Source organism: Schistocerca nitens, chromosome 4 (genome assembly GCF_023898315.1).
Source record: "Schistocerca nitens isolate TAMUIC-IGC-003100 chromosome 4, iqSchNite1.1, whole genome shotgun sequence".
In the NCBI taxonomy this organism is placed as follows: Eukaryota; Metazoa; Arthropoda; class Insecta; order Orthoptera; family Acrididae; genus Schistocerca; species Schistocerca nitens.
In genome coordinates, this window is record NC_064617.1 from 639109730 (window position 1) to 639132666 (window position 22937).

The window sequence follows — 22937 nt, forward strand, 5'->3', positions numbered from 1 at the left end:
AGTTGCACAGATAAACATAATCTTTTTAATGAAGCAAAGCTTGGTTCCTGAAGTGGGAGGAATACAATATCACTATTACATAGTTCACAACAGGTCATAAAAACAAAGACTATGTGTTACAGTCTTGTTCTTAGACTTGTCCAAGGCTGCTAAGTGTCAGAGGAATAGCAAGCACGTAATTCACACATTTGTTGCTGACAAATTTTTAGTGAATCAACTGTCAGACAATAAACATATAAAAATAGGTCTTCCTCAGGGTACTGTTTTGGGTGCAGTTCTGTTTTTAATGTATATCACTTATTTTCCAGACAGTATAAGATATGAAGAAAACGTTTTCTTTGCTGATGGCAGCAATGTCACATTCATTGATAAAACATCAGAACTCCTGAATGAGATTTCCACTCTGCAGCGGAGTGTGCCCTGATATGAAACTTCCTGGCAGATTAAAACAGTGTGCCGGACCGAGACTCGAACTCGGGACCTTTGCCTTTCGAGGGCAAGTGCTCTACCAACTGAGCTACCCAAGCACGACTCACACCCCATCCTCACAGCACACACTCCGCTGCAGAGTGGAAATCTCATTCTGGAAACATCCCCAAGGCTGTGGCTAAGCCATGTCTCCGCAATGTCCTTTCTTTCAGGAGTGCTAGTTCTGCAAGGTTCGCAGGAGAGCTTCTGTTAAGTTTGGAAGGTAGGAGACGAGGTACTGGCAGAATTAAAGCTGTGTGAACGGGGCGTGAGTTGTGCTTGGGTAGCTCAGTTGGTAGAGCACTTGCCCGCGAAAGGCAAAGGTCCTGAGTTCGAGTCTCGGTCCGGCACACTGTTTTAATCTGCCACGAAGTTTCATCATAACTCCTGTTAAAGGAAGCCAATAGATAACTCTCAAGGACTTGGACAGTGTGTAATAAATAATTATTAACACTGAACATTAAAAAAAAAAAAAAAAACGCACAGCATGTACTTCAGCTTAAAGAAGAAAGAAAGTTGTCGCTTGGCACAAATGATAAATTTATAGATTGAGTAACACAGTTTTTAGGAATGAATACTGATTGTGAGTTAACATGGAATAAATGCACAAATATGCTGGCAAGAAGAACCTAATCAGCATGTTTTTCTCTTAAGGTTCTAGTATATGTTTGTAACAGCCAATGCCATGTGGTGACATACTAGTGCTTCGTACACTAAATTCTAAGCTATGGGATTCTTTTCTGGGGAGTGAAGGCACAAAATATGGATACAATGTTTACACTGCGGAAAAGAGCCATACGAATAAGAACTAGATGGTTATTAATTGCCAGGCACATTGTAAAGAACTGTTTAAAAAACTGGTTATCTTTACAGCACCAAGTGAGTTGTACATATCGGGAAAAAAATTAAGTACTTTACTAATAATTCTATACATAATCACTGACTAGAGCCAGTTTGGATTTACAGTTAGCAGGGAAAAACAACCAAAAAGCTCTAAACAGCATTTTCTATGAGGAAACAAAATTGTATTGCAAATTGCTCGAGGAGATGGAAGAAATTACTAAAACGCATCTCTTTAAAAAGGTTACCAAAACATTGCTCACAATTAATGCATACCACACAATCAAGGACAGCTTAGACAATTCAGAATAGTGGTTAATAACGTAGGGGGATGACTACAACACCTTGTCACACGACAATAGTGTGGGGCTTTTGCAAGAGTATCATGTCCAAACATCTATAGTGCACGATAGTAATATCTTATCATTCTTCCAAATTCAACATCTCACTGATCATGAGGGTATGCTAGCTCAGTTTTCCAGGGAGACTGAAACAAGGACATGGTGATGTGCATGACACATGATAGCATGTTGTGATCCTGGAATCAGTTTTCTGATCATATTGAAAGGAGTGCAAAGAGGCATAGCAGCACTTTTGGTCCGGAAGTCAGCAGCCGGTGCCTGCAGTGTGTGCAATGACAGTGTAGCGATTATTTTGTCTCGGGCTTGCAGCATGATGGATGTCTTGTAATGATACTGTAATAATAGTGTTGCACCAAAATGATTTTTGTGAAAGGAAAAATTGTTTAAGGCAGTGAGATCAAGTAAATAAAATAATATAATTTTCCATCCACCATCTCAGATTTGGGTGAAACTTGGCTTATTTATTTTTCCCTATGGATATAAGTAACCATACCAAATTTTAACATTTTATCCCTCCCATTTTAATTTTATGATCTGTTAAAGCTTGAAAGTTATGACACTTTTACTGCAATGTTACAAAATGACACTGCTAACATTTTTAAAATAAACTACAGTATTTTGATCATCCAGTCTCTGGAGTATTTGGGGATTAAGTACCTACTCTGAAGTATAATGAATAAACAGATTCATCTAACACATTTGAATAAACCCACCAAGGCACAAAAAAGCATACTTCCTAATTTGATATTTATTTTGGGGAAAAAAATAAAATAAAAAATAAACACTTTAGCATTACACTGAACATCCCGTAAAGGAAAAGGTTTGGTCCCAGTAATACATTTTTTTCCAAAATAATTCTCAAAGCTTCGACTATCTCATGGGAAAATAAAATTAGGTCTTTTGGTTCCTTTGGAGTATTTTTCCTGCTACACTGGATATTTTAAATCTTTTTTAGTCATCTCCAAAATCTATTATTGTTCACTCAACTGTAAAATCCAATTTCTGAGAATTTTTAGTAATTGTTTCAGTGTAATTCAAACATCTACATTTTCTGGTGTCCTTTCTTTATGTCAATGAAGATAAAGCAATAATTGTTTGCAGCAAATTGTTGCAACAGTATCTGAAGCACTGATTGGTTTACTTTGTAGGCTTTGATATTTAATTTTGATTATCTTATTTCCAAGTGTGCAAAACCCCACCAATAACATACAAACACATAAGTAAAATCTTAAAATTAAGAAGTTAGTCACCTGTTGTGGAACAAGATATTGAACAAATATCAGAATGTTATTGATGTCTGTGAAAAGTCATCTTTATGTGTAAGTAACAGTTTTTAAACAGGTGCTTCCATCTTCTACAGGCAGCAGAAAATTCCATGTGAAATACCAAAGGTACTAACATGCTTGCAGTAATAAAACAACAAAAAATACTTGTAGAATTTATGTAAGTTACGTGGTGATACAAAAAACTTCAAACTAACCTTAAATCTGCAATCATCTCCCACCAGAGCAGAAATATCATCATCCAGTGGATCATGCAGTGCCTTGTTGGCAACTATGAGCTCATTTAGCTTGGCTCTTTCAGCATCATTAAGTTCACGAGAATTTTGGTGGGTTTTTGCCAGTGAACTATAGGCTTCAAATTCCAATTTAATCGCTTCACTGAGTATTGATGCATATGAATTTGATGATGGATAAGAATTTGGGATACCTGGTACTCTGAAATATAGAGTTTTCAACTGAATTACATGACTGCTTAGAATGCTAAAAAGAACTACTTACTTAACACTGAAATTGTCAATATTTGTTTTGTGTACAAGAAATATTACCTCTGTACATCCTGTAAGATTTCTTTAGCAGCTTCTGATATTGATGAGGCTCCACTCGCTTTCCAGATTTTTTCATGTTCATGGTAATGATCTTGTTCTCGATCTCTCCACTCACCTGACTCACGTCTCTTCACATTTTCGTTGTTTGGTGTAACTGTGGTTGGAGCGGAAGCTGCATATTGTTTTGACAGTAGTTCATCCACCTTGTGGTTATTTATAAGAGAGGATAACAATGGCATTTCCTTATTTCTTCTAATATTTTTCAAAGAGTTTTTGTACACTGCTTGTGATGACGAAAGTCTGTGAGATTGAGGGGACTGATGCACTACACCACTATTGCTATCTGCATGTCTGCTCTCTGAATCACAAAGCATGTCAGGTGTTCTTGAACCATTAATAGTGGTATTTTCTGGAGGTGATGTGGGGCTAGATGCACTTGTTGCTGAACTTGGGGATGGATAAGGTTCAGCTACATGCTGGCTCCTCAAAGGTGAAAGTTGTAGCCTCTCATCAGATGGGCTGCCAATCCAGATCTTTGCGGGAGGTGGGCTTCCCTCAGGTCCACCATCTTTCGAATGTGATGAACTCTCTGGAGACAGCAGTGACACACCATGATCAACATACTCGAACGAGTCTTGAGAAGGTTCTGGTTTGAATTTATTTTGATATGAAGTGAATGGACGTTTACGGGCTCTATTTTGTTCTATCTTCTGTCGTTTCATTACTTTATCTTCCTCTGACATTATATAATCTTTCCTCATTCCAACTTCAAAACATTTCTTTAATCTACAGCGCTGACAGAACCTTCTTGTGACTATTGTTATTTCGCAGTTCTCATTAAAAGGGCATCTAAATTCCTGAAAATGAGTGACAATGAAATTTATATTTATGTAGCATTATAAATTACTATTCTATACATCGAATTTTGCAGATACATTACGTTATCCGCTCTGTTTACATGATAATCACATTACGCTTTACAACAAAGGCCTAAGAAGCATTAATTTTTTTTCTGTACTTTCACGTACTTACAGTAATTTATTATACACGGATACTGACATAGGCTTCATACTGTGTTACAGTAGTTGTACTACATAGCAATAAAGGAATAACTCGCTAATTTACCTTATTTTTCGGAGCGTTTCTTCTGAAAAATGCTTTGCACGATTCACAGGTAACTGCACCAAAATTGTATCCTAAGGCTTTGTCACCACAAACACCGCAAATCTTTGTATCAGACTTCGTTGTAGCATTTTCTATGGCTACTTCTTTCGGTTCAGTAGCCATTGGGATGGTCTGTAAAACTATATAGACACAGACCACATATCAATTAATGGAACATCAAACAATGTCTGCATAATGGTACATTAAACTGGTTAACAATACGTGTACAAATCATCATAGTGGAAATTAACAGTACGTGATCAGTAACAATTAGCACTGTGTTAGCAAATGACGTACAAATCTTGGGCAACGCGCTAGTTACACTTAAACATACTTACGAGAAACACGGTGGCACAGAAAACCCGCTTCAGTTACGCCCCCGTGACGTAGTGACACATTATTCCATCAACAGAAAGCGAACGCTTCTGGGCCTCTTCACTGTCACTTTATCAGCTGCCTGCGTTCGCCATGTTACTGACGCATAATAAACACAAGCAGGTTCAAGTTCACACACTGAATCTGAAAATAGGAGTACTCGTTACGTGCAGCATTGGCTGTGGCAGTTCTTACTAACAGTAACATTTATGTGAAATTTGTTTCCACTAGGACATCAGCCTAAAGTCCAATTCATACATTTTACTAGTAAATATCGTGATAACTATGTTTTCTTTTTTTTTTTTATGGGTGGCGTAGTTACGTCACACGGTGACTGGAGTTGCCGACTGCCTACTGCTCATTGAATACTGTTGTACGTGATTGGAGTGGAAATGATTAAAGAAAGAGTGAACGCCTCCAAAAGTACTTGTAAACCGACAGTTATATTCGGCTGCCTTTACATTCATTTTAATGACATACTTTAATTGCAAACGATGAATGAGCCGCATTTCGCGGTGAATGACATAAAGAGTCGAAATCGTTTAATTTACTGAATGTTTCTTACGTACATGAAATGGTTCATATTGCAACCATGTGGTTTCGAAGCAAACGTACCGGAGTTGTTTCAAGCCAGTGCGTTAGTGGTAACAACCCTCAATAGTTTATAAAAATAAGTTAACATTCATAAAACAATGTATAGAATAACGTTGGTTTTCTTTCTTTTTTCCCCCGCCACGAATTCCTCTCCTGTGCCAATGTGCCAACCTCTTCATCTCATAGTAGCACATGTAGCCTACGTCCTCAATTATGTGCTGGATGTATTCCAATCTCTGTCTTCCTCAACAGTTCTTGCCTTCTACAGCTCTCTCTAGTAACACAGATGTCTTAACAGGTGTCTTATAATCCTGGCCCTTGTCAGTGTTTTCCACATATTCCTTTCCTCTCCAATTCTCTGTAGAACCTCCTCGTTCCTTACCTTATCAGTCCACCTAATTTTCAACATTCGTATGTAGCACCACGTCTCAGATGCTTCGATTCTCTTCTGTTCTGATTTTTCCATAGTCCATATTTCACTACCATGCAATGCTGTGCTCCAAACTTACTTTCTTAGAAATTTCTTTCTCAGATTAAGGCCTATGTTTGATACTAATAGACTTCTGCCCCTTTTCGCAGTGCTAGTCTAATTTTGATGTCCTCCTTACTCCATGTGTCATGACAATTAATCCTGATATTAAGTTTCTCACTGTTCTCATTTCTGCTACTTCTCATTACTTTCGTCTTTCTTCGATTTTTCTCAGTCCATACTCTGTACTCAGATTACTCATTCCACTCAGCAGATCATGTAATTCTTCTTTACATTCACTCAGGATAGCAATGTAATCAGTGAGTTGTATCACTGATATCCTTTCACCTTGAATTTTAATCCCACTCCTGAACCTTTCTTTTCTTTCCATCATTGCTTCTTCGATGTACAGTTTGAACAGTAGGGGTGAAAGAGTACATCCCTGTCTTACAACCTTTTTAATCTGAGCACCTCATTCTTGGTCATCCATTCTTATTATCTTCTCTTGGCTCTTGTACATATTGTATATTGCCTGTTTATCCCCGTAGCTTACCCCTAGTTTTCTCAAAATTTAAGTATCTTGCTACATTTTACATTGCCAAATGCTTTTTCCAGGTTGACAAATCTTATGAACGTGTCTTGATTTTTCATTAGCCTTGTTTCCATTATCAAACACAATATCAGAATTGCCTTTACCTTTCCGGGCAAACTGATCGTCATCTAACTGGTAAAGAATTAATTTTACAAAGCTAAGGAATTGGCCTACTATGAAGTCAGAGATGTAATAGAGGAGTGTTGTAACAAATAAAGGATGTTGTGTATGGCCAACAAAATGTGATTTTCAGGAAAACTGCTCAAGTGCAGCCTCATCATATTAACAATTAAACTTTTTCTTGTGTACATAAAAAAAAATAATTAGAGACGGTCTCTCTAAAGAAGTATATTTTTGAAGCATGTGCGTTTCCAGTCTGCTCTCATTGCCACTTAATGTACACAGTATACTAGATCTGCATCATTTATCAGTCGCAACTGAATGGAGTGTGTCAAAATTACATACACACGTGGGTTGTTTACAGTTTTTCATATAACATATAAAAAAACTGTATACAATAAGGACAAATGTAACAAATGAAAACAACATTGTGTTGTCCAGTCACTGTTGAAAAATTCTCCAATAGAGTATAAATGGTACAATTTCAAGTCCTTTGTAATTTTCCTTTTGAATAATCCTGGCAGCTGACAACATACTTCTCAAGGCAGTGTGTTGAACATTCCAGACTGTTGACTGCTGATACTTCAATGTTCCTCTTGTCCCTTCAGTATTTCCTGCCTCACACTGAAAGCCTCCTGCTTGTCTTTGAGATTAATGAGGCATACAAATACATATTGGTTGAAAACTAATTACTCCTAACCAAGTGAATATGGGCTTGTAGTGCTCCAACCTTTTTCCAGGAGAGATGATTCTGAAAGTGTCTGTTTTGTTTTAGCATTAACACATACTTGCAACCTGAAGTGTCCCCCCATAAGAGCAGGCAGAAATTAATGTAGCTATGAAATAGTGCATACTACACTGTTATAAGTTATTGGTCAATTAATACACCTTCTAATCTCCTCAGAAGGTGTATTACACATGGGAGCTTGTAGCGTGTGCGCGCGAACACACACACACACACACACACACACACACACACAACGTGTGCTCATTCATCAATGGTTTGCTGTCAATCATGAAACCTAATAGTCTGACAGCCACCATATTATCCTGGCATCTAATGTTACTGAGGCTGCATACCACATGACAGGTTGTTTTATTTGTTAATTTTAATTTTATTTTTTATGACCAACTGTGATGTTTTCAGAGAATACATCTGTTGCTTGTACAGCAGTTTTCCCTTTGGAGAAAGGATGATGTCATCACCAAACTTTAACATGGGGTTGTTAAAACCTACATCATTGACATAAATAAGGAACATAAAAGGTCTTATGATAGATCCCTGTGGTACACCATGTTCCAGTGTTTGTTTATGGAATATTGCTCCAGAGGCTGACACTACTTGCTTTTGATTTTGAAGATACGATTGAAGAGCTGTCGGAACAACACCTCCAACACCATAACATTTTAGCTTACCAAGGAGTATCTTGTGTCAGATGCAGCCAAATGCCTTGCTGAGATCACAGAGTGTATGTATCACACTTTCTCTGTCCTGAAACCCATGTCTTTTCTTTATAATTAAGTCCCTTGCTTTTGTAACCACTGACTTTCCTTTGTGAAAGCCATACTGTGTCCTGGAAGAGTTTATTGTCTTCAAAGTAACTTTGTATCTGGTTATCACAGACACCATAACTTTTAGCCAAAACTGGGATTATTGAAATTGGTCTAAAACTGGACACCTCAGATAGGTCACCTTTTTTGTAGACTGGTACTGTCCGTACCAGTTCCAGGAACTCTGGGAAGAGACCAAAGGTGCCCCCCAGCCAACTTCTCCCCCTAAGTATTTCACAGTTGAGGTACAGTTTATGTATGTACACAGTATGCACCAAAATTCTTGTTGAGGATTTTACAAAATGAAAGAACATAGTACCCTACGACTACAATATCAATGAGTCACAGCAGACTGATTCAGTTCATGCAAATATGAGGGTGTAACAGTTTGTTGGGATAATGGAATGATAACATAGTTTGTCATAAATCAGGTAGGTGGCAGACTGCAGTTCATTGCAGAGAAAGCAAATGAAGCTCTCAAGGAAGTTTACGATTGTTCAATAATCAATAAAGTGACATTGAACATAAAGAAAACTAATGCCATGAATTTCAGCTTGAAGAGGGAAAATGACAATGTTAAATTAAATGTAGATGGCACCTATACAGACTGTGTAACAAATGCAATATTTCTAGGAATGAATATTGATTCTCATTTGAAGTGGTGTGAACACACAAAGGTATTTGCAAACAGAATATCATCAGCATTTTATGCCCTTAGAATCCTATCATCAGTGTGTAACATACTATTCATATGTACACTCAGTTTTTAGCTATGGCATTCTTTTTGGGGGAACAAATGCACAAAATATGAACACAGTTTTCAAACTTCAGAAAAGAACCATAAGAATCATAATCAAAAATGGTATTTGAGCTCATTGTAAAGCTCTGTTCAAAAAACTGGGGTTTTAACTGCTCTGTGTGAAGACATTTACCAGTGAATTATAAACATCAAAAATAACATTGGTAATTACTGCACAAACAGTTCTGTCCATGACCATAGAACAAGAGCTAGACTCAACTTATATTTGCCAAGAAAAAATAAACATAAAACAGCATTTTCTACCAAGGAATAATACTGTACAATAAATTACCAAAGGCGATTAAAGAAATTGTAAAAAAACACTTCTTTAAAAAGGCAGCTAAAAATACCTGTTATGCAATACATTTTATACATTGAAGGATTACTTAGATAAAACAGTAGGGGTTGGTAAAAAATGTTATACAAATAAATAATAATAATGATTATAAAACATCCAAAATTCCACATCACACCTTCACACTGTTTTTCCCCCTTCTTTTTTCCTTTTCTAGAAAAACTTACCCCCAAGCTATGCATTGTACAATACTAACACCTCTTCCTGTTTCTGAGCTCAACATCTCACTCATTATAGAGAAATGCTGACTCAGTTTTTCAGGATAACAAATGGGAAGTTGTGGTATAGAAAATGGCCCAGAGATCACCAGTGTGTGTGTGTGTGTGTGTGTGTGTGTGTGTGTGTGTGTTTAGTGAGTGAAGTGTTATGAAACAATGTGTGTATAGTGTGTGCAGTGAATGATAGTGAAATATGAGTGAACAGTGTGGCATTAAATTATTAAATAAGTTATTTGGGGAAAAAGTATTGTATACCAGGAGTAAATTAATGATTGTCTCTAACTAGAGGTCTGTAAATGTATGTGTGTATGAATTAGCTTATTTTAAATTGGTCTAAACTTGTAAATACTTTGACATGTCCTACATTCTTGTAAAAAGAGATCTGTGGATGAATAAAGCTACTACTACTACTACTACTACTACTACTATATTGGTAGAATACTAGGAAAATGAAATCAGTCTGCAAAGGAGACTGCATACAAAACACTTGTCTGACCCATTTTAGAATATTACTCAAAAGTGTGAGACTGGCACCAGATAGGACTGGCAGGTGGATCTTGACTGGATACAAAAACCGAACTGTAGGCATTCCTAATAATACACTGTTTCTGTTCCATGTAGGATGGAATATGATTGCACTTGTGTACAGATCGCTGATGTAGCCAACAACAGGGAATTATTTCAAACAAATTGTGACATTCACAATCGTGACACAGGATAGGTGAAAAATTACCAACAAAGCTCTGCAGCTCCCATGGTAGTCCACAAAGGAGCTAGTGAGTCAGGTATAAAACAATACAATAAGCTTTTTGCCAATATAAAAAAGGAAATTAATAATGTGCATATATTCCAAAGGAAATAAAATCATTCATCATAGTCAATTTTCTTATAAAATGAATGAATTTTTAATGTTATTATGCATCTTTTAGTATTAAAATGGAGGAAACCACTTGGGTAAAACACACACTTAAAAGGACAAATGTGATACTTTTACTTATGCCATTATGACAAAATTTTGTATTTCAATTTCGGTTATAATGATAAAATTTAAATTTATTTATGTCAGTAGGATACAAATGTGTATTTTCAATTATTCTACTATTTCAAGCATTCATTTAAATGTACACCAGTAAATTGCAGGTTGTGTTATTATATGCAACCAACTGCTTTTTATCACACGCACAATACACACGGTGTTTCACAGTTCATGTTACACATTTATAGAGGTTGTGGAGGAGGTGTATTAGATCACATTTTACTTAGGAACCCACTTCTGGAAATGTCATCCAACAACGCTTCAGTTCGGCAAAGTTATATGCGCTGGTGCCTCTAAATGTATGTACATAAAGTGTGATTCTGTGATGATGTTACAAACTTTCAAGGATGATGGAGAAGGATAAATGTGTCAATTTGAGGTATATGTCCCTGTACCGGTACTTTTGTTGCTAAGACTGTAGGATAGGCAACTTTCAGAGGTGGTAGTATCGTTGGATGACATTTCCAGATATGAGTTCCTACATAAAACTTTATCTTCTATCTCCCATTCGACAACCACTAGAAGTATGTTACATAAATTATGAAACACCCTGTATAAAACACCCATCTTCACATGTCCTGTATTACTAGTACACTATTTGTATAATATGTAATCAACAAGATCAAATAAAAATCAGGTCAGATAGAATTCCCGGATGCAAGAGGTATTGAGCGTAGAGGCACATACAATAGGTACAAAATGGCTTTCTTTCAGACAAAGAGTGAACACATGCATACAAAGCCAATGCTGTCTCTGAAAATTTCTGCCAGAGTGCAACTACCTTTACCACATGAACAGTGTCTGCAAATAGCAGCACAGTGAAGCTCATTGTAGTTCATGGTATTTTATTGTTACACAGCTTATGGGTAAATGTGAATCTATTAACCACAAACTTAATCATTGCAATGATAGGATGATTATGCACAGCATTTTATGCCTACTCACAATTTTAAATACTGTACTTTATTTCATTTTGTACCACTCTACGTTCATCTTTTAAAAATATGAAATACAACTAAAATATCATTGAGAAAACACACTGAAGAGATTAAAAATAAAACTGTTCTTGCAACAAAATTTTCCTAAAGTACATGTAGCATCCATAATCTATACTACACTATAAAGACAAGTTGTCGTTTAATTTCTTGACTAAAAATCTCTAAAAGTTCTTGACCAATTTAATTCATATTTTTACATGACAGTCTAATAGAAGTATGGATGGGCATGGGTCACATACTTTTTAATATATATTATATATGTAAATACATATAATAATAATAATAATAATAATAATACTATACAAACACAAGTCATCACTTAATGTTGTTACCAAAAATCTGGATAAGTTACTGACCAATTTAGCTCAAATTTTTACATGACACTAATAATAATTTGAACAGACACAGACTATATACTTTTAATATATGTAATACATACATCATATAACAAGGAAAGGTTCTTAGCAAAGACTGCAAAAAGTTCTTGACTGATTTATACCAGATATTTACACAATGCTCTAATGAACATTCTGACAGACATAAGTTCAATATGTTTCCAGTATACATAGTATATAAATTTGTATACAATATATAAAGGTGAGCAGTTGCTGTTTCTTATTTTCTTATTTTAATGCTGAACATAACAAATACGTGGTTAGACAAATGAGAAATAGACAGTTGAAAAAAATGACCTGTCAGAGGACAGAATAAACTACAAAAACAATATCAATTTCGAGATGCTAAAGATGATAGTGCAGTACTTGACATTTAGACTACATTTAATATGAGCACTAAGATGTCGCACATTAGCAACCAGTGACAGTAAAAATGTCCCTTTTAATGACCACATGACCTTCACAGCAGAATATGTTATAATCAGAACAACAGATGCTCAAAGTGACCTCCCTGTAAACCCAAACATTGTGCAACCCGCTGGATCATACAGCACTGGACCCTTCACAGCAAAGCTGTATCCACAATAACAAGAGTAGCATGAACACTTGCTACCAATTCCTTCACATTTGTCAGCGAAGTAGAGTACAAGTGCTCCTTCAGGTATCCCCACAGGAAGAAATCCCGGGATTTACTTCCAGTGAAGCCGGTGGCCATACAACTTGACCTCCACGTCCAAGCCATTTCCCTGGAAATGTTTTGTCCAACCACTGTCGCACATTAAATCCAGAGTGTGAAGGTGCACCATCATGTTGGAACCATATCCTCTGCCGAACATGTAGTGGAACATCTTCCAGCACATCAGGCAGATAGTTTGAGAGGAACACACCTTCGTGCAGTCAACCAGTCAGGCAACACGTAGGGGCCCAAACACCTGTCATCCAATATTCTGGCCCAGATGTTGATACCAAAGCGAACTTGATATCCACAGTCGCGGGTGACGTGCAGGTTAACCTCACACCAATGGTGGGCACTGTGAATTTTGAAGACACCCTCAGAGTGAATGCTGCTTCATCTGACCATATTACGGTGTTCATGAAGTCATCGTTGGCTTCCTGTTGTTGTTGGAACCATTCACAGAATTGCATCCGCTGATGGAAATCTGCAGGATGCAGGTGTTGCACGAAAGCATAATGATATGGTGTAGCCCACGCTCATGCAGCACGTTAATGACCATGCCTTACCTGACACGCAGCTGCCTTGCTATGCTATGTGTACTTCGCTGAGGTTCTTGGCATATGACCTCCAGAATAGCTTCTTCAGTAGCAGGAGTAGGGCAAGTCTGTGGACGACCACTGTCACATGATGGTGGAAGGAGAGAACCTGACTCCCAAAGGTGCAGCTCCAGATGACGAAATACATTTTTATCCAGATGACGTCGACGAGGATATTTAGCAGCATATTCTTGAGTGGCAACACCAGCCTGGTTATCAGATACACCAAGGACCAGAAGCATGTCCACATATTCATAGTTTGTGTATGCCATATATCTGCCACATTAGTTTGGAGGTTTACAATGAGAAAATTCGACACATGTACACTGGAGACTGTCACGCGTGTTACTCCACTTGCAACTAGTCCCTGTCTGATGGACAGTGCATACAGTAAAAACATGCTGTCAGTCCTGCACACTGTTCCACCTAAAGCGCATTACCATTCTGACAGATATTGCTCTGCTTGATTCATCCCAACACTGCTAATTGTGAAATGTTCGGTTTTGAATTACATGTTTCCCTAACGGTAATAGACATGATGTTTCCACAATCCCATCGATTGAATAATAACAATAACAATAATAATAATAATAATAATAATAATAATAATAATAATAACAATGCATCGAGATACATACTAAACAGCATGCGGTTACCAGATTCAATGTCAAAAGGCATAATTAGTGGGACCATGGTGATAACACACACAAATAGTAACCGAGTTTGGACATTATTCGCAAAACACATTGCTAGTCCTATTGGTAACGTAAGGCCCTAACGAAATGTAATGGACCTGATCAAGCCAAGAATAATAGTTGGTACTAATCCATGGGACCATTGGAGGAGTGTACAGAGAAAACAGATTTTGCATCTGGTAGATGAAGTGGTGTGAATAAATTCACTCCCACAATGTGGAAAGGGCATCTTTCAAAGCTGACCAATCCTCCATTTCTCCGATTGTAGTATGTAAGTGCAAATGTTTTCTAGAAGACTAGCTGTAATCACTGTTTACAATTAAGATGCCAGATAGCCTACCACTTGGACTACATTTACCAAATAAAAAACATACACCTCAGCCCAGGATCGAACCATCGACCTCCTGCATGCTAACCCAAAACTCTATCCACTGCACCAACTGTACAGCACAACTAATGTGTACTGACAGAGGTAGTTACCATGCATGTGGTTATAGTGTTGCCAGATTGCCACTCTTTAATCTCCTTTTTCTGCTGGATGTACTCGCTGGACGCAAATTTTTGTGAGAGACATTTTTTATCGCTAGCATGTGGGAAGCCGCGCTATGAAGCCTGAGTGCATGAATTTCGCTTCACCATATATATGGTGAAGCGAAATTCGTGCACTCAGGCTTCATATCGCGGCTCCCCACATGCTAGAGATAAAAGGACAGGTATATTACTCGCATACACACACATATCCCAAGAAAAATATGTGTGTGTATGCGAGTGTATACCTGTCCTTTTTCCCCCTAAGGTAAGTCTTTCTGCTCCTGGGATTGGAATGACTCCTTACCCTCTCCATTAAAACCCACATCTTTTCATCTTTCCCTCTCTTTCCCTCTTTTCTGATGAAGCAATTGTGGGTTGCGAAAGCTTGAATTTTGTGTGTATGTTTGTGTTTGTTTGTGTGTCTATCAACCTGCCAGCGCCTTCGTTTGGTAAGTCACATCATCTTTGTTTTTATATATATATATATATATATATATATATATATATATATATATATATATATATATATATATATATATATATATATATATATATATATAAAAATAGAGGGAAACATTCCACGTGGGAAAAATATATCTAAAAACGAAGATGATGTGACTTACCAAACGAAAGCGCTGGCAGGTTGATAGATACACAAACAAACACAAACATGCACACAAAATTCAAGCTTTCGCAACCAACGGTTGCTTCATCAGGAAAGAGGGAAGGAGAGGGAAAGACGAAACGATGTGGGTTTTAAGGCAGAGGGTAAGGAGTCATTCGAATCCCGGGAGCGGAAAGACTTACCTTAGGGGGAAAAAAGGACAGGTATACACTCGCACACACACACACACACATATCCATCCGCACATACACAGTCACACGCAGACATTTGTAAACTCCTAGGGCGAAGGCATGTTTGCGGAGGGAATGTAAACAAAACTTAATGGGGTCGTTGTGGGGATGTTGTGAGGGTGACATGGTATTAGAAGGTGGAAAGTGTAACATGAGGCTGAAGTGAAACGAAAATAAAAATATATGGGGAGAGATAAAGGTGAACTAGAAAGCAACTGGAGATCTGGTGTGAAAAAAGGCGAAAAAGTGTTGGTAAAAGCTGGGCTATGTTGATCCTGTGGTGAACTTGGGTTGATAGACAATGATGTGCACAAAGGTTAGCTGGTTGTGTTGCCGCCAAAACACGTTAAAGGGTGGAGAAATTCGGGAAAATTTCGAAAAAACTGCGTGTAAATTTATTAAAAGGAGTGGTTTTGTGGTGACAGATTATGAAAATGAGGCTAACAATTGTCTGACGAAGAAATAATGACGTTAAAACCTGTGGGAAGCGGCTAAAAATGATCAGTGATGTGGTAAAAACGGAAATGGAAATAAAGCGAAAGTTATTAGAACTAGCCGAAATGGTTGTTAAATATGTGAAAGGAACTGTTTGTGAACTGGAAACGGTGGATTTTATAGCAGTGGTAGTGTTGAAAGCGGAAAAAAATTATTTTTGGTTATGGTTTGGAAGTGGGTTACGTATTATTGAATATATATAGGCGGCATAAAATTGTATGGTAGATTACGGTAAAAAGGAGAAGGTGAATACAAAGTGAAACTACTTGCAAAAACAGAAAGAGAAAATAAGATGACAGAAAAGATTTCGAAATGCAACAGTGACAATAACAAACGTAATTGTTGGGTTCAAATTAATGATACGAATATAATAGAGGGAAACATCCCACGTGGGAAAAATATATCTAAAAACAAAGATGATGTGACTTACCAAACGAAAGCGCTGGCAGGTTGATAGATACACAAACAAAAACAAACATGCACACAAAATTCAAGCTTTCGCAACCAACGGTTGCTTCATCAGGAAAGAGGGAAGGAGCCAAGAGAGGTATGGGGCCCACAGCTACCACAGTAGTACCGGTTTACATGACAACTAGTTCTGCAGATGATGAAGTGACTGGAGAAATGTATGATGAGATAAAAGAAATTATTCAGATGTTAAGGGAGATGAACATTTAATAGTGATGGTGGACTGGAATTCAATAGTAGCAAAAGGAAATGAAGGAAAAGTAGTGGTGAATATGGACTGGGGGAAAGTGGAAGCCACCTGGTAGAATTTTGCACAGAGCATAGCATTGCTAACGCTTTGTTTAAGAATCATGAAAGAAGGCTGTATACTCGAAGAGACCTGGAGACACTGGAAGGTTTCAGATTGTTTACACAGGGTGTCTGCACCAAAATTCCCTATTTTGTGAGGTAATTTAAAAATAGTAAATCTTTCTTCATTTCAGGTCTGACTTGTCCTTTGGGTGCAGAAGAACTTAAAGTTGCTGCCTAAATTTTTCAACGTCTGGTGCAGAAGTGGAAATGGTGTCAGTTCAGGAGAAGGCACAAACAGTGCCTTGGTATGCAGAATTTAAATCCCTTGTGATGGTGCAAAGGCAGTTTCATGGTGTTTACAGGAAAGCAGCACCAGATGCCAAGGGCACAAAAGCATGACACAGTTGGTTTCTGAAAACTGGCAGCATTGCAAAGGGACATGGAGGAGGTTGGTGGGTCTCTGAAGAATAAGCTGAGAATATCCGCCAAACATTCTTGCCAACTTCATGAAAATCAGTTTGTCAAGCTTCATAAGAACTTCAGATGCCTCATGCAACTGTTCATAAAATCCTCAGAAAGCTGTTGCGTCTGTATTCATATGAGATGCAGATACAGCAGGCCATAAATGCCTGATAACAAGCAGTGATGATACAAATTTGCATGTGAAATGCTTAACCGAATCAACCAGAATCATGTATTCCTGTCAAGTGTAATGTTTTCTGATGAGGCCACATTCCATGTCTCTAGACTGTGAACAAGCATAACACTCGAATTTGGGGGTTGCAGAATCCACACAGTGTCAAGGAAAAGCTACAAGATAGCCCAAAAGTGAATTTGGTATGGCCTCATGTATGACAAGATAATTGGACCATTCTTCTTTGCTGAAACAACTGTCACAGGAATGATATACCTACAGATGCTAGAGATCATTGTCTTTCTCCAGGTTGAAGACTTGCAACCAAACGTTTGGTTTCAGCAAGATGGTGCTCCACCTCACTGGTCGCTGGATGTTCGAGAAACTCTAAATACAACATTTCCAGTTTTCTGGATTGGATGAAGTGCACCTATGAATTGGTCTCCACATTCCCCTGACATCACATTGTTCGATATTTTCTGTGGGGTAACATCAAGGACAGGGTAGCCGTTAGAATAGAAGATGAAGTCTGCTATTTGGGCAGCAAAATAAATGATGATAGCTGAAATAGAGAAAATATAAAATGTAGTCTGGCAATTCAGAAAAAATGTTTCTGAAGAAAAGAAATCTGTTAACACAGAATATACAGGGTGTCAGTTATTGACTTATATGAAAAGACATAAATCAGTCACAAATTATGACAGGCACACACTTTATACAGCATGTAAACATCACTATAGAGACTCAGATTTAATTTATGACATGTTCAATATGCTTGCCATCATTGGCAATTATGTGGTGCAGGCGAGTAGTGAAATTCTGCACGAAACACTGAAGTTTTGGAACATTGACGCTATCAGTGACCTCCTGAATGGCTGTTTTCATCTCAGCAATGGTTTTAGGGTTGTTTCTGTACACCTTTTCTTTAACACTGCTCCTCAAAAAGGAGACGCATGTTTTCAGATCCGGAGAATATTGTGCCAATCAAGGCTCATGCCAGTGGTGTCTGGGTCCATGAAGTGCTCCCCCAGGATATCAAACATTCTCCTGCTTTCAGAATGAGATTTTCACTCTGAAGCGGAGTGTGCGCTGATATGAAACTTGCTGGCAGATTAAAACTGTGTGCCCGACCGAGACTCGAACTCGAGACCTTTGCCTTTAGCGGGCAGGAGAGCTTCTGTAAAGTTTGGAAGGTAGGAGACGAGGTACTGGCAGAAGTAAAGCTGTGAGTACCGGTCGTGAGTCATGCTTCGGTAGCTCAGTTGGTAGAGCACTTGCCCGCGAAAGGCAAAGGTCCCGAGTTCGAGTCTCGGTCGGGCACACAGTTTTAATCTGCCAGGAAGTTTCATATCAGCGCACACTCCGCTGCAGAGTGAAAATTTCATTCTGGAAACATCCCCCAGGCTGTGGCTAAGCCATGTCTCCGCAGTATCCTTTCTTTCAGGAGTGCTAGTTCTGCAAGGTTCGCAGGAGAGCTTCTGTAAAGTTTGGAAGGTAGGAGACGAGGTACTGGCAGAAGTAAAGCTGTGAGTACCGGTCGTGAGTCGTGCTTCGGTAGCTCAGTTGGTAGAGCACTTGCCCGCGAAAGGCAAAGGTCCCGAGTTCGAGTCTCGGTCGGGCACACAGTTTTAATCTGCCAGGAAGTTTCATTCTCCTGCTTTGATGGGGTCAAGCTCCATCTTGCATGATTCACATCTTGTCGAAATCGTGGTTACTTTGGATAATGGGGATGAAATCATCTCTCAAACCTTCACGTACCATTCAGTAGTCACCATGCCATCAAGGAATATTGCACTGATTATTCCGTGACTGGACATTGCACAGCACACAGTCACCCATTGAGGGTGAAGAGACTTCCCAATCATGAAATGTGGATTGTCAGTCCCTCAAATGTGACAGTTCTGCTCATTGACGAACCTATCCAAAAGAAAGAGGGCTTCATTGCTAAATTAAACCAAACCATGTGCATACTAATTCCCATCATGCCCTGCAGCCAACCATGCAGCTTGAACATCCTAACACAAACTGTTCAGAAGTCATGATGATTTTATTTCTTATAGTTCAATAACTGTCACCCTGTAGATTTAAGAGTTAGGAAATCTTGTCTGAAACTATTTGTATAGAGTATAGCCATGTCTGGAAGTGAAACATAGGCGATAAACAGTATTGGAGGGAAGTGTGAATGGGGAGGGGGAAGGAGGGGGAGGTGGGGAATCATAGCGGGAGATCGAGAAATGAGTACAGCAAGAGTAGTTTCAGAAGAATGTTGGTTGCAGTAGTTACTTGGAGATGAAGAGGACTGCACAGGATAGAGTAGCATGGAGAACTGCATCAAACCAGTCTTTGGGCTAAAGACTACAACAAAAACATGGTATATAAATGTATATACCTACACTACTATATACAAGTACAGAAAGGACAGTGTGTAATGTTGTTCACAACCGCTTTTCGTTAGATATTTACACAGTGCTCTAATAAACATTCAGACAGGCATAGGCTATATAAATACTTAATTTTATAAGATATAAGTGTATAATATATAAGGAGGAAACATTGTTTCCAAAAATCGTGTAAACTGCTTGACTAATTCATTTCAAACTTTTACACATTGCTCTAATAAACATTTGGATGGACATAAACTACATATTTCTTCATAAATGAAATTATAAATCCATAGATGTTATAAAAATAATTGTATGTTCCACAACTCTACAAAGATATCTGTACTCTGCAAACCACCCATGAGGTGTATGACAGAGAGTACGCTGCACTGTACCAGTTACTAGTATTTCTTCTCCATTTCATTCAAGTATAGAGCACAGAAAGAATGATTGTTTGAATGCATCTGTGCATGCAGTAATTATTCTAACCTTATCCTCACAATCCCTATGTGAGCAATGTGTAGGGCCTTGTATTATATCTCTAGAATCATCATGTAAAGCTGGTTCTTGAAACTTTGTTAGTAGACTTTCTCAGGATAGTTTACTTCTATCTCCTAGAGTCTTCCAGTTCATTTCCTTCAATGCATCTGTGACACTCTCCCATGGATCAAACAAACCTGTGACCAATCATGCTGCCATTTTCTGTATACGTTCAATATCCTCTGTTAGTCCTGTTTGGTACAGGTCCCACACATTTGAGCAATATTCTAGAATAGGTCACATAATTAATTTGTGATCAATCTCCTTTGTAGAGCAATTGCACTTTTCCCCAGTATACTATCAATAAATGAAAGTCTAACACCTGCTTTATGCACAACTGAGCCTATGTGCTCAATCCATTTCATATCCCTACAAAGTGGTACAGCCAGATATTTGCATGAGTTGTCCAATTCCAATAGTGTCTCATTGATATTACAGCCATAGGACACTACGGTTTTTTTTTTTTTTTTTTTTTTTTTTTTTTTTGAAGAGCACAATTTTGTTTCCTAACATTTAAAGCAAATTACCAATCTTTACACCACTTTGAAATCTTATTAAGATCTGACAATATTTATGCAGTTTCTTTCAGATAGTACTTCATCATAGATAACTGCATGTTCTGCAAAAAGTCTGCAAGGTCATTAATATACAACATGGACAGCAAGGGTCCCTACACACTTCCCTGTGGCACACCTGAACTTACTTCTACATCTGACGACGACTCTCCATCCAAGATAACATGCTGTGTCCTCCCTACCAAAAAGTCCTCAGTCCAGTCACAAATTTAACTTGACAGCCCATATGATCGTACTTTTGACAATAGGCGTAGGTGTGGCTCTGAGTCAAACGCTTTTCAGAAATCAAAAAATACTGTATCTACCTGACTGCCTTGATACAAAGCTTTCAGTACATCATGTCAGAAAAAGTGTGAGTTGGGTTGCACATGATTGACATTTTTTAAATCCATGCTGGTTGGGATTGAGGAGGTAATTTTTTCAATACTATGTTTGAGATCAGAATTTGTTCTAAGATTCTACAACAAATCAGTGTCAAGGATATTGGATAGTAGTTTTGTGGACCACTTCTACTACCCTTTCTTGCAGATGGGTGTGACCTCCGCTTTTTTTCCAAGAACTGGGCACAGTTCTCTGTTTGAGGGATCTATGATACACTATGTGATCAAAAGTATCTGGACACTTGGCTGAAAATGACTTACAAGTTTGTGGCGCACTCCATTGATAATGCTGGAATTCAGCATGGTGTTGGCCCACTCTCAGCCTTGATGACAGCTTCAACTCTCACAGGCATACATTCAATCAGGTGCCAGAAATGGCAGCCCATTCTTAAAGGAGTGCTGCACTGAGGAGAGGTATCATTGTCAGTTGGTGAGGCTTGGCACGAAGTCGGAGTTCCAAAACATGCCAAAGGTGTCCTATAGGATTCAGATCAGAACTCTGTGCAGTACCATCCATTACAGGGATGTTATTGTCATGTAACCATCCCACCACAGGCCATGCATTACAAACAGGTGCTCAATCGTGTTGAAAGATGCAATCACCATCCCCGAATTGCTCTATAACAGTGGGGAGCAAGAAAGTGCTTAAAACATCAATTTAGGCTTGTGCTGTGCAAGTGCCATGCGAAACAACAGGGGGTGCAAGACCACTCCATGAGAAACATGACCACACTATAACACCACCACCTCCAAATTTTATTGTTGGCACTACACACGCTGGCAGATGACATTTTCTGGGTATTCACCATACACATACCCTGCCATCAGATTGCCATATTGTGTACCATGATTTGTCACTCCACACAACATTTTTTCACTGTTCAATCGTCTAATGTTTATGCTCCTTACACCAAGCAAGGCATTGTTTGGCATTTACCAGCGTGATGTATGACTTACGAACAGTCGCTCGACCATGAAATCCAAGTTTTCTCACCTCCCACCTAACTGTCATAGTACTCACAGTGGATCCTGATGCAGTTTGGAATTCCTGTGTGATAATATGTCTGCCTATTACACATTACAACTCTCTTCAACTGTCGGCGATTTCTGTCAGTCAACAGACTAGGTCGGCCTGTATGCTTTTGTGCTGTACGTGTCCCTTCACGTTCCCACTTCACTATCACATCGGAAAAATTGGATCTAGGGATGTTTAGGAGTGTGGAAATCTCATGTACAGACCTTTGACACAAGTGACATCCAATTACCTGATCACGTTTGAAGTCTGTGAGTTCTGCGGAGTGCCCCATTCTGCTCTCCCATGATGTCTAATGACTACTGAGGTCGCTGATATGGAGAACCTGGCAGTAGGTGGCAGCACAATGCACCTAATATGAAAAACGTATGTTTTTGTGGGTGTCTGGATACTTTTGATCATATAGTGTAGATTATTGCTAGAAGAAGGGCTAACTCAGCCACAGATGAAGTATCCTCCTACCCCTAGACCCAATTCAACTAAATTTGATACATATATCACTTACTGTCTGGAATTCAAACACTGGGAAATCCAGGATGGAATTTGACAATTATGAGAAGAAAAGTTGCTACTCACCATATAATGGAAATACAGAGTCACAAATAGGCACAACAAAAAGACTC

General features: G+C 38.4%; 1 protein-coding gene and 1 non-coding gene across 3 annotated transcripts in view; both read right to left on the reverse strand.

Annotated features, from left to right (window-relative positions):
• Positions 1-22937, reverse strand: part of LOC126252095 (nuclear hormone receptor HR96-like) — a 128416-nt gene that overhangs the window by 45940 nt on the left and 59539 nt on the right. The window contains exons 2-5 of one of the 2 annotated variants that reach the window (XM_049952955.1): positions 5001-5181; positions 4624-4802; positions 3499-4355; positions 3151-3388 (exon numbers count right to left, since the gene is read on the reverse strand). In XM_049952955.1, the coding sequence (XP_049808912.1) occupies positions 3151-3388; positions 3499-4355; positions 4624-4785 (1257 nt within the window). In that variant the 5' untranslated portion in view covers positions 4786-4802; positions 5001-5181. Of the gene's footprint in view, positions 1-3150; positions 3389-3498; positions 4356-4623; positions 4803-5000; positions 5209-22937 lie in introns of those variants that run through there. The other variant, XM_049952956.1, reaches the window with a different exon arrangement.
• On the reverse strand, positions 454-528 carry Trnas-cga (transfer RNA serine (anticodon CGA)). Its single transcript has one exon. It is a non-coding gene; the product is annotated as a tRNA-Ser (tRNA).